Raw genomic sequence first — 13,032 nt, 5'->3', positions numbered from 1 at the left:
TTTTACACTGCAGACACTACGGTCCACTCACACCACTTTAGAGAAGTCACCAGTACAACTCGCTGTTTTTGAACCATGTGATTTTGAATGTTAGTGGGTTTAAACCTGAGTATAACACTGTAAATATGTACAGTCATGTTAATGGGCACACCTTGAGTCCTGGCATTCTGCATACCAACTCTGTCCATCTGGGAGTATGCTGGCATCAAGTGTCATATAAGGTACACAATTAGTGTGAATGTGTGTTTGAACCACTAATCACGATGTGTACAATTTTTTTTTGTTTTGTTTTGTTTTTAAACAACAACTTTGGTCTTGACATGCTATTTAACACATAATTTCAAAATAGCACAAGTCCAATTTTCCAAAGGGCGCCAGCTGAAAGTACACACTAACTGGCCATAGACAGCAAAATTATTAATTCACACTACTTCAATATATTTCAGAGGTCAAAGTAACAACAAACAGCACACATCTGCTTACCAACATTGTTTAGTCATTAAACCGACTGCCAAACATTTCATTAAATTCCAGTTTGAAGAGAAAAATTAATATTAAAAAAAAACAAACATCAATAGACAACTTATTCAAAACTGGCACTGTGCTATCATTTATTAGTGTTTAGTAAAAGTGTCCTTTAAAGTGGATTAGTTCAGTGTGTAACACTCTGTGTGTTTAACTTTTTTTTTTTTTTTTAACACCCAAATATGCAAAGTTTTCATACAAGGCAAAATATTAACAAATCAAGGGAAAATAAGCACAGGTTACAACATTCAAGTGAACTGAAGTAATGTTTTACATTTACACATTAAATCCTATCCACAGGAACACATGTAAGTATGTACAGTGAGGGCATGTAACTTAGTGCTGCGCAGTTTTGTCTTGCAGTGCACTGACCCAGCACATCAAAGGTACCAGGTCATTAACTACTGTACCCAATAAAAGATAGTACATACCTATGGGCTACTCCCAGTGACACACAGTGTCACACACAATAGGCATCCCCCCCACCCACTTTATTTAAATAAAACTATTTTCATAATATACATTTGATATTTAGTTTACATTCAAGTTAGAGATACAATTTGTATCAACAAGTAAAAGTCAATTCTAGACATTTGTGGCTTGGTTGTTTGCGGCACTTACAAAAGAGGGAATGTGGGGGGCACTGACTAAACTACTTAGCATGAGAAAAGCTTTTTCTCAAAGCTGGACCATATAGGACAGGGTTTTTGTTGTGAATTTTTGCCTCTCAAGTACAAGCTCGAAAATGTAGCAATCAAATTGAATATAGACAAACTTGAGGATCATACGTCCCAACAAGTGATTAAAAATGACTATTGAAATGTCACTTCCTTTTAGATCACGAGCGGGGCAGCTGCCTTTTAATGTGTGTAGTTCAAATCCATAAAATGACTCATCAGTTTTGTGTACATCTTGTATTCATGTACTGATTTGATATGCATGATGCATCCCAGATTAATAACTCATTCACTGCCATTGACGGCTATAGACGTCAAAAATTAATTTGAACTATTTTTATTAGTTTAACTTTTTTTTTTCCACTTTTGTTAACAAGAGTATAAAAAACTAGAATTTTTTTAATTGTACATTTAGAACAGATATAAAATTAGTGATTAATCATGAGTTAACTAGTGAAGTCAAGCGATTAATTACGTTTAAATAATGTAATCGCCCCTAATTTTTAATAATCTTTTTTTATTTAAACTTAAATTTTTGATTGTAATTAACTGCATGACTTCAATAGTTAACTCATGATTAATCATATATATTTTTTTAATATCTTTTCTAAATGTACAGTAATTTTTTTCCTAGGTTTTCATACTCTTGTTAACAAAAGTGGGAAAAAATGTTAAATAGAAATAGTGCCAATGAATTTTTAATACGTCTATAGCCGTCAATGGCAGTGAATGAGGTAAGCATGTTACACTCTGTGTATGGAATGTGCTATACAAGTAAAGGCGCCTTGCCTGTAAGAGGAAATATCTGACCTTGCTGAAGACAATAATTCCGCTTTCATTGGAGTTGCGAGTCGAGACGGATTAAAGTCGTCAGTGCAATTAACTCGGTGTTCTTTCAGTCACTGATGATAGTTGTTCTTTTTCTTTACATTTTCAAAACATTTTCTTGGAATATGATAATATAACTAGCTGGAGGGGGGTGGGTGGGGGGAGGGGGGGCACGCAAACGTTGAGCCAAATGCCAGAAACAACGGGTGACAGCAGCCTTGCAATCTGATTGTTTCATATGAAGAAACATTTAGGCAGTTTGTTTTCACCTTCTCATGAACAGACAGCTGGCCGAAAGTGGCCTCGTCTTTTTTCATGAAAAAAAAAACAAAGTCAGCAAAAGCCCAAAAAAAATCATTTGGGCGATACAACATTCATTTTTTTTCTTTTTTGGATGTTTATACACACTAGTTTTACCAAACATTATAGAGAGCTTTTCTTTTCTTTTTTTTTAAATAATCACCATTGAGAAAAATAATCTGGCTCACACAAATTGCCAATTAAGAGTAATACCACTTGATGTTGAAAATCTGTGTGGCGCGTTGGCATTTTGTACTTCCGTATAAGAACGTTTGGATGTTCAGTCAGGTGATCATACAGATTCAACCAAGTGGCATTTCCCTTTAAATGCAGTCAGAGCGTCACCTTGCAGTTGGGCTGGCTTTATACGACACCGCTGTTATCTGCAGTGGCACCTTGAAGTTCAAAATCCCGAATTGCCATACAATTTCACAAGTTTGAATAGAATTTTCATGAAAAATATACTCCAAAATTCAAACTACCCATATATTACACTACCACTCAAACAGTGATATCAGCATCGTGTAAAGCCGCGCGCAAAAGACCCTTTGTTAAACAACTCAAGGTGCATACTTTGGACATACATATACAAAGTTTTACAATGCATTTTTCACGCTTCAACTGTATATACATGTACAAGTTTTCACAAAATATATCACTCGTTAGAAGAGAATAGACTCTTGCCAGCAGTAACCACTGGTTTTTGGCCAGTGACGTGAAAAAAGTGAAAGCATCCTGAGAGCAATGTGCTGCAAGGCACAGCCAAACTGCATTTGAGCCGTCCGCTCTCACAATAAAAGCCAAACATCATACTAAATACATGCTTTCTTGCATTTATGTCATTTGTGGGGTTTTCTTCAATTAAAAAAAAAAAAACTTATATTTAACAACCTTGCAGGCCTAATACTCGCGGATGGATTTTTAATCTATCCACCTAATTATAACAAATCTGTGTGCAACTCTTGACGGTAAACATTTTTTCAGTTTTTACTGCAGATGCATTGTGATCATCCAATTTTTACACTTTAGTTGTTATCTGAGCGTGTATCACTGCATCTAATTTAACGTTACTGCTTTGCAGCTTTTTTCAACAATGTATAAAAAATCAATTGTAATCGGGTTCTTCAAGCTGTCCCACCATCTTATGTGTCTCAGTGTGAAGTCAGTCCATTTAAGTGCATGTTACTTTGATACAAATGAGCAACAAACAGATCCACTGACAAACTGAAGAAGTTCAGAGTAGCTCCTTTTTTCTTTCTTTTTTAAAGATAATCATGTGCTGTATGTACCCTGGGAATAAATAAAAAAAAAGTGATAACATTGGATTTGTGATGGGTCGCAGGGAGATTTGAAACACCCAGGAGTACTTAATTTGTACTAGAGAAATAGAGCTAAAAAATAAAAATAAAAAATACCTCAGCGCTGTCTAAAAGCCTTAGATACATAAAAAGCGCTACATATATTATATACTATTTTCACAACAAATCTGACAAAAATATACACAACAGTTGGAAATGAGAACTAATTCCAATTATGTCAAGTTGAATGTTATGTGACGTCAGAATAATAACCGTTTTTTGGCATTATTTAGCAGCTTATAAATGACTGAAATAATGGCTTTTGTGTGATTTATATGTACATTGATAACAACGTGCACTTGTATACAAGACAAAATCTCTTTTTGGCTTGCTTTGTGCACTGTCAAATTCTACCAAAATAGTAGCTTTGTGAGACTGAGAAAATAGATCTCTTTCCATACTGAGATAGTGCTTTGCGTTTTGAAAGTAGGAGACTTCAATGACAAAGACATTCATTGAAGACTAAAAGCGTGAGGTCATTCAGATATAAGGCCATTAAATATCATAGTTCATGCTTATCATAGTTCATGGAGGTATGCGCGTACCTCCCTCTTATTCGTCTTAGAAAGAAATGCACAAAATAATCACCAGTTATTTACAGCAGAGGCAAAACTCAAGAACGTTATTGATAGTTGTTACTGCACCACAAACGTTTGCGATGCCGTTCACAGCACATCCACATGACCTGAACAGGAACTTCTTAAAAGCTATGTGGCTAAAACTTTGGATATTGTTCATTCAATGAATCCAAATGCTGAAAACGCAACAACTGTGATTGTTGCTGGCTTGTATTGAAAGCAGGTGGGCCAAAGTTTGATACGTCGCCTCTTGTTGAAATCAGGGCCCGGTTGTTCAGTTAGCGGTTATTTTTTACCACTGGTTAACCCCTAACCGCCAGTTAAATTCTTAAACCGCCGTTAGCTAGCCAGCCGTAAAATATGCGCTGTTCAAAACATGGTTAGTCACGTTGGTAATTAACAGCGTGTGGTTAGCATGACTGGTTAGCACCAATATACGCCACAATTCCTCATTTTGTAAGACGTTCAAATGTCCAAAAAGATCGCACCGTCAAAGTTAACCGTGTGGTTAGCATGACTGGTTAGCACTAATATACGCCACAATTCCTCGTTTAATAAGACGTTCAAATGTCCAAAAAGATCAAAGGCTTGTTTTATAAATTGAATAAATCTATTAAATAAGTTATTTTCCACACTATTAAAAAGTTAGCGGCGTTCACTAGGTGTGCTAACTTTAGCGTCAAGGTAGCAGCCAGTTAAAGTTAACCGAGTTTTGAGCAACCAGGCACAGATTGTCAACCAATTGGTCTGACAAATTTGAGAGAACAGCTAACTAAGATGACAAAATCCATATATTTGACATTTTTCTACTCCATTTCAAATGTTGATAGGAAACTCAGCTCCTGGTTAGGTATGAGAGATGCGGTATGAAACGTACAGTAAAGTTTCCTTTTACAAATGTACCACACTATGTGAAACATCTTACAATTGTACTTTAAAAATGTCAGACAAACTTCGTCTATGCTGTTGACTTAATGTCATCTTGCTGATGAAAAACCAGAAAGCTGCTGAATTTTGCAACAGACATTAAAATAAAATAAAAATCCTGAGGGCAAATGTTGCGCATTTGGCAACATTTATCAAGTGCCTGTCTTTGCAAACAAAACACTCCAATCTCTCTATTTAATTTCCACCTTAATCACCTATTATTATTATTTTTTCTTTAAATAAAAAACAAACAAAAAAGGGTCCCTCAGTGACAAGACCTCAAATTTGTAACAATGACAGCTGCCAGTTGTTGTGGGTCTGTCAAATGAGGGTTCTTCTCCATCACTGAATGGACCACATAAGCAGGAAAAATGTTGCAAAGGTTCCGATATGTTTGATACTGGTGCTCGGGGATGACGTACCGTTCTTGGTGCTCCGCGGCAGCCGTGGCCTCCCACGGCGAGTTCCAAATTTGCTCCATTTTGTCAGGCATGCTGCGGACCATGACCCGCTCGCAACACGGCATCAGGCTGTTGCTCAGCGGGTACGAGTGGTACCCGTAAGACTCGTTCCCGCAGGGCAGCGGGTCCCAGCTCGCGTGCTGCTCTCGGCACAGCGGCGGTCGCCTCTGCCTCATCGGGTTGCTGTCGTACAGCCTGGAATCGGATACGCTGTCCATGCGAGTCATACCGAGGGAGCGCGTCGGCTGCGAGGACAGCGGCGGGAGAACGTTCTGAGGCATGGGGTAGTCTCCGGGGCAGCTGGACCTGGCGCCCACTGCCACGTGCTGGATGCGCGTGGCGAGGTGAGGCGCGGGCGGCTTCCGTGGACCCTGCTTGGGCTCCTCCGGCCCGTAACTCTGCACCCTGCTGAGCGTTTCGTGTCGAAAGCCGTGCGGGAACGCCGGCATTCTCCCCGTTGCCGGGGATTGCTGCTGGCCCTTCATGCTCTCCTCCAGGCTCCCGTCCACAGAGCTCGGGTACATTTCGCCGTAGGAGGAGAACGAGTCACTGTTGGAGTGGCTGAGGCAGGACTCGGGGCAGTGGCTGCGAGTTCTCTGACACACGACGTGCTCGTGCTCCATGCTACAGAAACTGTCGACGTTGTGCATACTGCTCATGCTCATGTTTGAAAAGTCACTGTGCAGCGAATAATAACCGTGATCGCTGACCGAGTCGTACTTTGGGAACTGCTCGCTGTATGTAACGGAGGCGCCGTGACTGTTGGTGACCAAAATGGGAGGGTAGTGTACACTAGACATGTGCTCGAGCGAACTATGTGAGAACTGCAAGGAGCCCGGCACAGGGCTGCTGGCGGAGCGCGTGTTCAAGGCCCCGGCTGCGTGGCTCTTGGCGGGCTGCATGGTGGGCACGCTGAGGGCAGTCACAAGGGAAGGCACTGAATTTGCCTCAGACTTCCTCACAACGGACAGAGTTTCTGGAGACTCGCAGGCCACCGAGCGTATACTCGGGTCCGACTGGCGTTTGGGCGCCACGCGTTTGACTTCAGAGTTGCCGTCCCTGTTCACAACTGCCGGACCGGTGCCGCATTTGGCTAAGGCCCCCTCGCTCATCGTCTTCACGGCAGACAGCTTGGCGAAGGCCCGCAGTTCATCGGCCACCGACCGCAGTGGTTGGTTGACGCGCTCCGGATGATAATATTTGCACTTGTGTCCATATGTGCACTTTTTGCCTTTTTAAGGAAAGAATAAATCAAGTCAGCAGCATGGAAGGAATCTAAACCCTTTTTTTTTTTTAACTGACTCACCATAGGGGCAAGGTTGTTTTTTATGCTCTGGGACAACAGGACGCTTGCGAAGGAAATTTTCCAAGCTTGGACCGTGCCTTCCCAGTGGATCATCAGGTGGCATAAATCTAAAGACATGAAAATGTTTCAATGTTAGTAGTACATTCAAGTTCAAGAGCAAAGGGGGTTGCTTCAGTGCGGGCGTGAATGAGTTAGGAGCTAGGATTCTTCAGGAATAACTTTTATCTTTAGTCAAATCTACTCTTCTTTTTTAGGCGATATTCAAAAAAAAAAAAAGTGATTTTAAGACTTGGGCCACTTCGGGCAGCTTTTTGCACTAAAATCTTTAGGAATACGGCTTCAGCATCATTTGAGGCTGTAATTTATGATGTAGCATCACTGTACAAATATGCTGTTTTCCAATTATATGATTTAGCGTTGAATAAAAGGTGCATAGCTCCTTACTTGTCATTGACGAATGAATACATTAGGAGACGTTCCTCGATGAACTTCTTCCACTCTGGTTTTTCATTTTGCAAGTCTCTGTAGTTGTCATTTGACACAATAATTCCATCAGAATCATAAGCCAGCTTCACTATGAAGCGATCATCATAGCACACCACCCTTCTGCCTTGGACCCTCCGAGATGGGGTGAAAACCAGGATCTTCTCTTTTTCTAGCTTGCGTAATATTTCTTGATCTGTGAGGGGAAACAATGTTTGAGGTGGCTAGGGATGCACACATAAATACGAGGAGAATACTACATTATTTTTGGGTAACTTTTAGCAGCTAATCCTAAACCCCAGACGCTGATTGCCTCTTATTATTACAATGCTCATTAAATGCAGTATCACGTACACTGACAATAGCAGGCCAAACATTGCTTTGCTACCTGTAATGAGGGCATCGGGTCTTGACTGTTCCTTTCTCCATGCTGGGACAAACACAGTAATGTCTTTGTGCCCCTTTTCCAGGAACCATTCGACAGCAAGTTGGATACCACGGCAAGAAAAAACCTCTTTGTTTCCATGACTGAAAAACAAACAGATACAGTGAACTCCTGTTATAGGGAGACCACACAAAAACAATAGAATTTTGTAAATGCTCCTCCTCAAGTCATTTCACTATAATTCCTTGGCACCAAGATGCCACAAGATGGCGCCAATGCTTTTATTGCTTTACCATGAGCACAAAAATAGCAAATGGGTGATAGTGCCCTAAAATGTCAGCAAATGTGTGAATTCATGAATGCTGAACCGCAATGATGTCACGGTTCTGAGTGCTAAGTTGTGAGCATCTTACCTCATTGCCACGTTTGATCCGTCAATGACAATAGGCCTGAGGTTGTCGTAAGGGTCCGCAGATTCCTCTTCCACAGACACCTCAGGACTAACAGCCTCTTTGACGCACGGTGTAAGTGATAGCGACGTGGCTGCAGTGCTGCAGGGTTGACTTTCGGGCTCCACTTTGTTCCCCAGCCTTACCAGCTCAGCAAGAATGTCATTAATTAGCGCAGCGGCCCCCAGTTTATTGAGCACCATCTCCACCTGCTCTCCAGAGTAGCCCAGCTTCAACGCAAAGTCCATTTTGGTCTGGTACTCCCTCTCGCTGGCCGCTTTGATCGCTGGCCCCGCGCTGGTCTCGTCATCGCGGGACTCTTGCACGGTGCTACTCTGGGAAAAACTGGGCTGGTCGAGGCACGGGGAACGACACAGCTGCCGATGGGGCTTTGCCACCGCCAGGGGCTCCCAGTTCTGACAGCTGCCGTCGTTCACCTGAGCCTTCTGCCGCTGCTGCTCCTCGGCGTCACTTTCCGAGCTGCTGCCGTCCTCAGGCTCATCGGTGGCATGCTGGTCCCTGCTCGAGTCAGTGTTCTCCTCCCTGCATGGGTGCTTTTCCATTTTGAGCCTTTCCGACGCAGAACATGCTGTCACGTTTGCCTCAACACTTCGGATTCACGCCCCATGCTTCTTCCTCACCTCACCTGCAACCAAGGAATCTCATTCATTGCTGGACTCGGAACACTCCTTGAGTTGGACTGAAGGATTGCACTCTTCCCTGTGTGAACTACTTAAACCTGAAAGAGAGCAAAAAAATATATGCGTGAATACTGGTTACACAGTGGGACTTAAAAATGTTAAGACTACCAAAACCTGTACAGTAACGAACAGACATTTTGCCTAAAAAAATTGCTGAAAAACTTTGACAGGTCGTACAGTCAACATGCCGGCCTATGATTTGAGACTTTGGCAGATCTTATTTGTGCGTTTTGTTTTTTTAGTGGGCTTTCTTTTTGCAACACTTATTCCAAAACAATAACCAGCCCTAACAAGAAGAGCTGTCGCCCTCTATAAGTGGGGGATAAGTAACAAGCCATCAATTGCTGCCGCAAATAGCATAATAATAATGATGATAATAATAATAATAATAACTGAATGTTTTTTTTTCATCTGTAAATAGATTAATTAACTGGAAGCGAATCAGCAATTAGTACATTGTTTAACTTCTTTTCACTTATGTTAAGAAATTAAAATTGTGAGGGGAATCTGCCATGCAAATTTTACTATTGTAAAATATTTTATATTATTACACTAATTAGCTCCTAAGAATGAGAAATGTTCACGTAAGAAATTTTCTGCACATTTAGAAGGTTTAAGATGTCTTGGAAGGGAATATTTATATTTGAATTATTTCATACCGGAAGAATGATTGAATATGCAGTCTTCTGGTTGTTATTATTAGTATAGTGAGCATTAAGAATAAAATAAAAAATGGTGAAAGTCACCATCAGAACATTATCCTAAAAATCTGACTGCTTTAACACAACCTAGCGTGCTCATTTTATGATAGAAATTAGATGAATGGAAAATTGTCATTAATTTCATGCAATTTTAAGAAAAAATACTGACTTGGTATACAGTATATTAAAATTATCTGTCATTGTATTGTGGGGGGGGGGGGGGGGTATGTATCAAAAGTACTAGTGGTATCGGTATCGGTGACTACTCAAGAGCTGAGTACACCTACGGGTACTGGTCTGAAAAAAAGTGATATCAAACATCCCAAGTCTTCAATATGCATCAAAACAGTGTTGCATTAATGAACAACGTTTCCCTTGTCGTTGGTATGCAGCGAGAATATTACCAATGGGCCAAATGACGAAAATATGAATATTCAAAAAGAGACACCACCACCATTCTGCAACTGATCCGTCTGAAAGCCATGCAAACCTTTTATCATGCCATGTTGACTATTTCACTTTTCAATCTTAGTAATGTGTTGTGAACATTACATGATACAGTTTGAATTTAGACATATGCAGTGCATTAGAATCAGCCGACCAGAGTCACGATTCGTCTCCCTGTAGATAACGGAAAGAAAGAAAGAGAATAATGAAACCGACCACAAATATGTATGTGACTTTCCTCTTCCTGCAGTGTATTGGTTTTTAAATAATACAAAAAAAATGCCTGGTCTGTTAATGTACTGCAGAACAGCCCTCGCCTTGAAGCACAAAGGCAACATTGAAGGCAGACACGCATGAGTGCATAGAACCTGAGACAGTGTGGGCTGATCAGTGCATCAGTGTGCCGCCAGCCCTCTCAAAGAGTGAACATTGCCTGGCAACTAATCTGTTATGTTCAATAAGGGCACGCCTTACAGTAGAAAATATGTTTTGTTACACGTGAAAATCTAAATCATTTTAGGAACGAGCCGGTTTAGGTGGAGAGCAGATACAATACTGCCAGATTCAAGAGGCGCAGCCCATGATGTGCGTTGCCTAGCAACACAGCCGTGTCATCAGCTAACTCCTTTTTACAAGTCACGACTAAAGCAAACACAGCTCATCATCTCTCTTCAGGCAGCCAGTAAATGCACAACACTTGCAGATACGCTACTCTTTGCACCACAACTCTTGAGGACAATAAAAATAATAAAAAATGACTTTTTACTTCACAGACTTTTGTCTCAACAAAGCATTTCAATATGGCATTGTCTGCAAAACCATCCCATATCCCATTTAGGTTTTGTAATGAGGGTAAAATCATTCACGAATGATTTTCTTTAGCAACAGAGGTTTTCATCAGTTGTTTAATTTAATTTTAAAAAGGCGTTGACAGGCAGACCTGTGTTTAGGGACGAAATACAAAACTAAGTAAATCTGATGCAACAAATGCATACATTTGCAGTCTGTTAGTGTATCCGATCAATTTGCAAACATTTATTTGGCCACCATAACCGCTCTACTAAAACTAAACGCAACATTTAAATAACGCAACTGTAGTGTAAACAAAAGCTGACGCAGTCAACTGATAATCTTTTAAGGTGACATGATTGTAAGTGGAGCAGATCAGTCCAATCATTTACCTTTCTGATTAACAGGTTTATAATTTTACAAGACAAGAGACCATCTGTATATGAATGTTACATGGCAACATATGAAGAGGTCCATTCTGCAGCCTGTCTGTGTTCGGAATAACTCCCTATCCGCTATATGGTGAGTTTGCAATTTTGTAGTACTGTTTGAATAAGTAGCGAGTACAGGTTATATATCCCACAATGCATCTTGAAAAGTAGTGAACCGATTGTCACTAGAAAAGCAAAGCGGCGGGAGCTATCATACAAATGTTCCTTTGTTTGTATTGTTTTATAATACTAAATTATTATCATTATTATTTTTAATATTTAATACAGAAAGTCAAGCAATTGACACTGATATGTTGCAATTACGTAAAAGCAATAGAGCAATTAACTTTGTGCCCGAGTAGTATTCAAAAACAATTTTTCACTTGACTGATGAGAGAACTATATAGAACCACAATATAAAAATCGCAAGTGATTAGGGTGAATGGAATAACTGAACACAGACATCAATTTGGGTGATTTATTGCTGCACTAGTTTGACATCCTGAAATTTAGGTTAAAAAATTCAAGCCTTTCAAACTTTTTGCATCAAGTAACATTTGGTAACGCTATGTTGACCTGCATTGTATCAAACTAAGGTATGCATCTAATATTTTAGTACCCAACTGGTAATAACCACAATAATGAACATATTCTCAAATTAACGCTTCTAATAGTATCAATAAAAACTTACCAAGTCATCATCCAATCAATCACATTATGCTCTCTTCAACTTTTGCAAATACGATGAACAAGTTATTGTATGACTAATTTGCGTGTGGATTAAATCACATTTCAAGACAGAACGATGGACATTTGTTGGTTTTGGTCGAGCATGATTTAAAGTTCTAGAGTTCACTTAATGGCACACCGGATATTAATAAACTAGTGATATAAAGAATTTCAATGAGTCACGGCTTGTACTTTAAATAGAAACTTCGGTTACTTTGATAGCACTCATTTTCAAACGTGTTACGATTAAATGCACGTCAATATCAACGTTGTATCATGTCATCCCTAACAAGAGCATCGCGCCTTTAAATGGATGGTAACCAACACAACACCACAGTAGATCGCATATTTTACCGAATTGATTATTATAGCGTTATAACAGGGGATGTCAAATTGGCGACCTTTGCACACAAGTAATCGCTGTAACATCATTTAGGCCCCGAGTTAGCACACGCTTACGAAGCTGCTCTGTGGTTACTTAGCCAGCTGGAGTCAACACGTTAGCCACATCCACTAACCAGGTTAGCTTTCTTAGCTACGTCTGGTGTGATTAATGGATACAAAGTAGCACGGTGGGCACCACCGTGGTTAAATTGTACACCACGACAGTCGATCGGCGTCTGCATTTAGTTCACGGAAGATAAAAACATAGCCACTAAATAGCACCAGATGCTAACTTTAACATACGCTTGCGAGCGTGTGTTAGCTTGTAGCTGACGCGCGCGTGCTAACATTTTCCTCCGAACTTGAGATAAAGTTAAATGGAAAAATCTTACACTGCGGCGAAGTTGCGGCGACACAACAGGGCTCGTGCGTGTGGAAGAGAGCGCACCTAAATCGGTCGCGAGTGTTGCCATGCAGCGAGTGCAGTCTCACCATGTTGCTGTCATCCTCCTCGCCCGCTCCACGGATGTTTGGCTGCCATTGGCGCTGCTGTGCTGTCGCAGTTTGCTCAAG

At 40.5% G+C, this 13,032-nt stretch overlaps 1 protein-coding gene and 1 long non-coding RNA gene across 2 annotated transcripts in view; one reads left to right on the top strand and one right to left on the bottom strand.

Annotated features, from left to right (window-relative positions):
• Positions 1 to 9,257, top strand: part of LOC144036301 (uncharacterized) — a 13,092-nt gene extending 3,835 nt beyond the window's left edge. Inside the window, exon 4 of the long non-coding RNA XR_013288622.1 lies at positions 7,914 to 9,257. This is a non-coding gene — a long non-coding RNA (uncharacterized LOC144036301). The remainder of the gene's footprint in view (positions 1 to 7,913) is intronic.
• zc3h12b (zinc finger CCCH-type containing 12B) lies at positions 675 to 13,032 on the bottom strand. The gene is made up of 6 exons (XM_077546819.1): positions 12,952 to 13,032; positions 8,242 to 9,016; positions 7,832 to 7,971; positions 7,405 to 7,639; positions 6,961 to 7,067; positions 675 to 6,885 (listed from the first exon to the last, which is right to left on the bottom strand). The coding sequence occupies exons 2-6, from the start codon at positions 8,838 to 8,840 to the stop codon at positions 5,459 to 5,461; spliced, it is 2,508 nt and encodes an 835-aa protein (XP_077402945.1). The 5' UTR covers positions 8,841 to 9,016; positions 12,952 to 13,032; the 3' UTR covers positions 675 to 5,458.

Source organism: Vanacampus margaritifer, chromosome 16, assembly GCF_051991255.1.
Source record: "Vanacampus margaritifer isolate UIUO_Vmar chromosome 16, RoL_Vmar_1.0, whole genome shotgun sequence".
Classification (NCBI taxonomy): Eukaryota; Metazoa; Chordata; class Actinopteri; order Syngnathiformes; family Syngnathidae; genus Vanacampus; species Vanacampus margaritifer.
The sequence above is the reverse complement of the archived record's forward strand: the minus strand, read 5'-3'. Positions and strand labels throughout refer to the sequence as shown.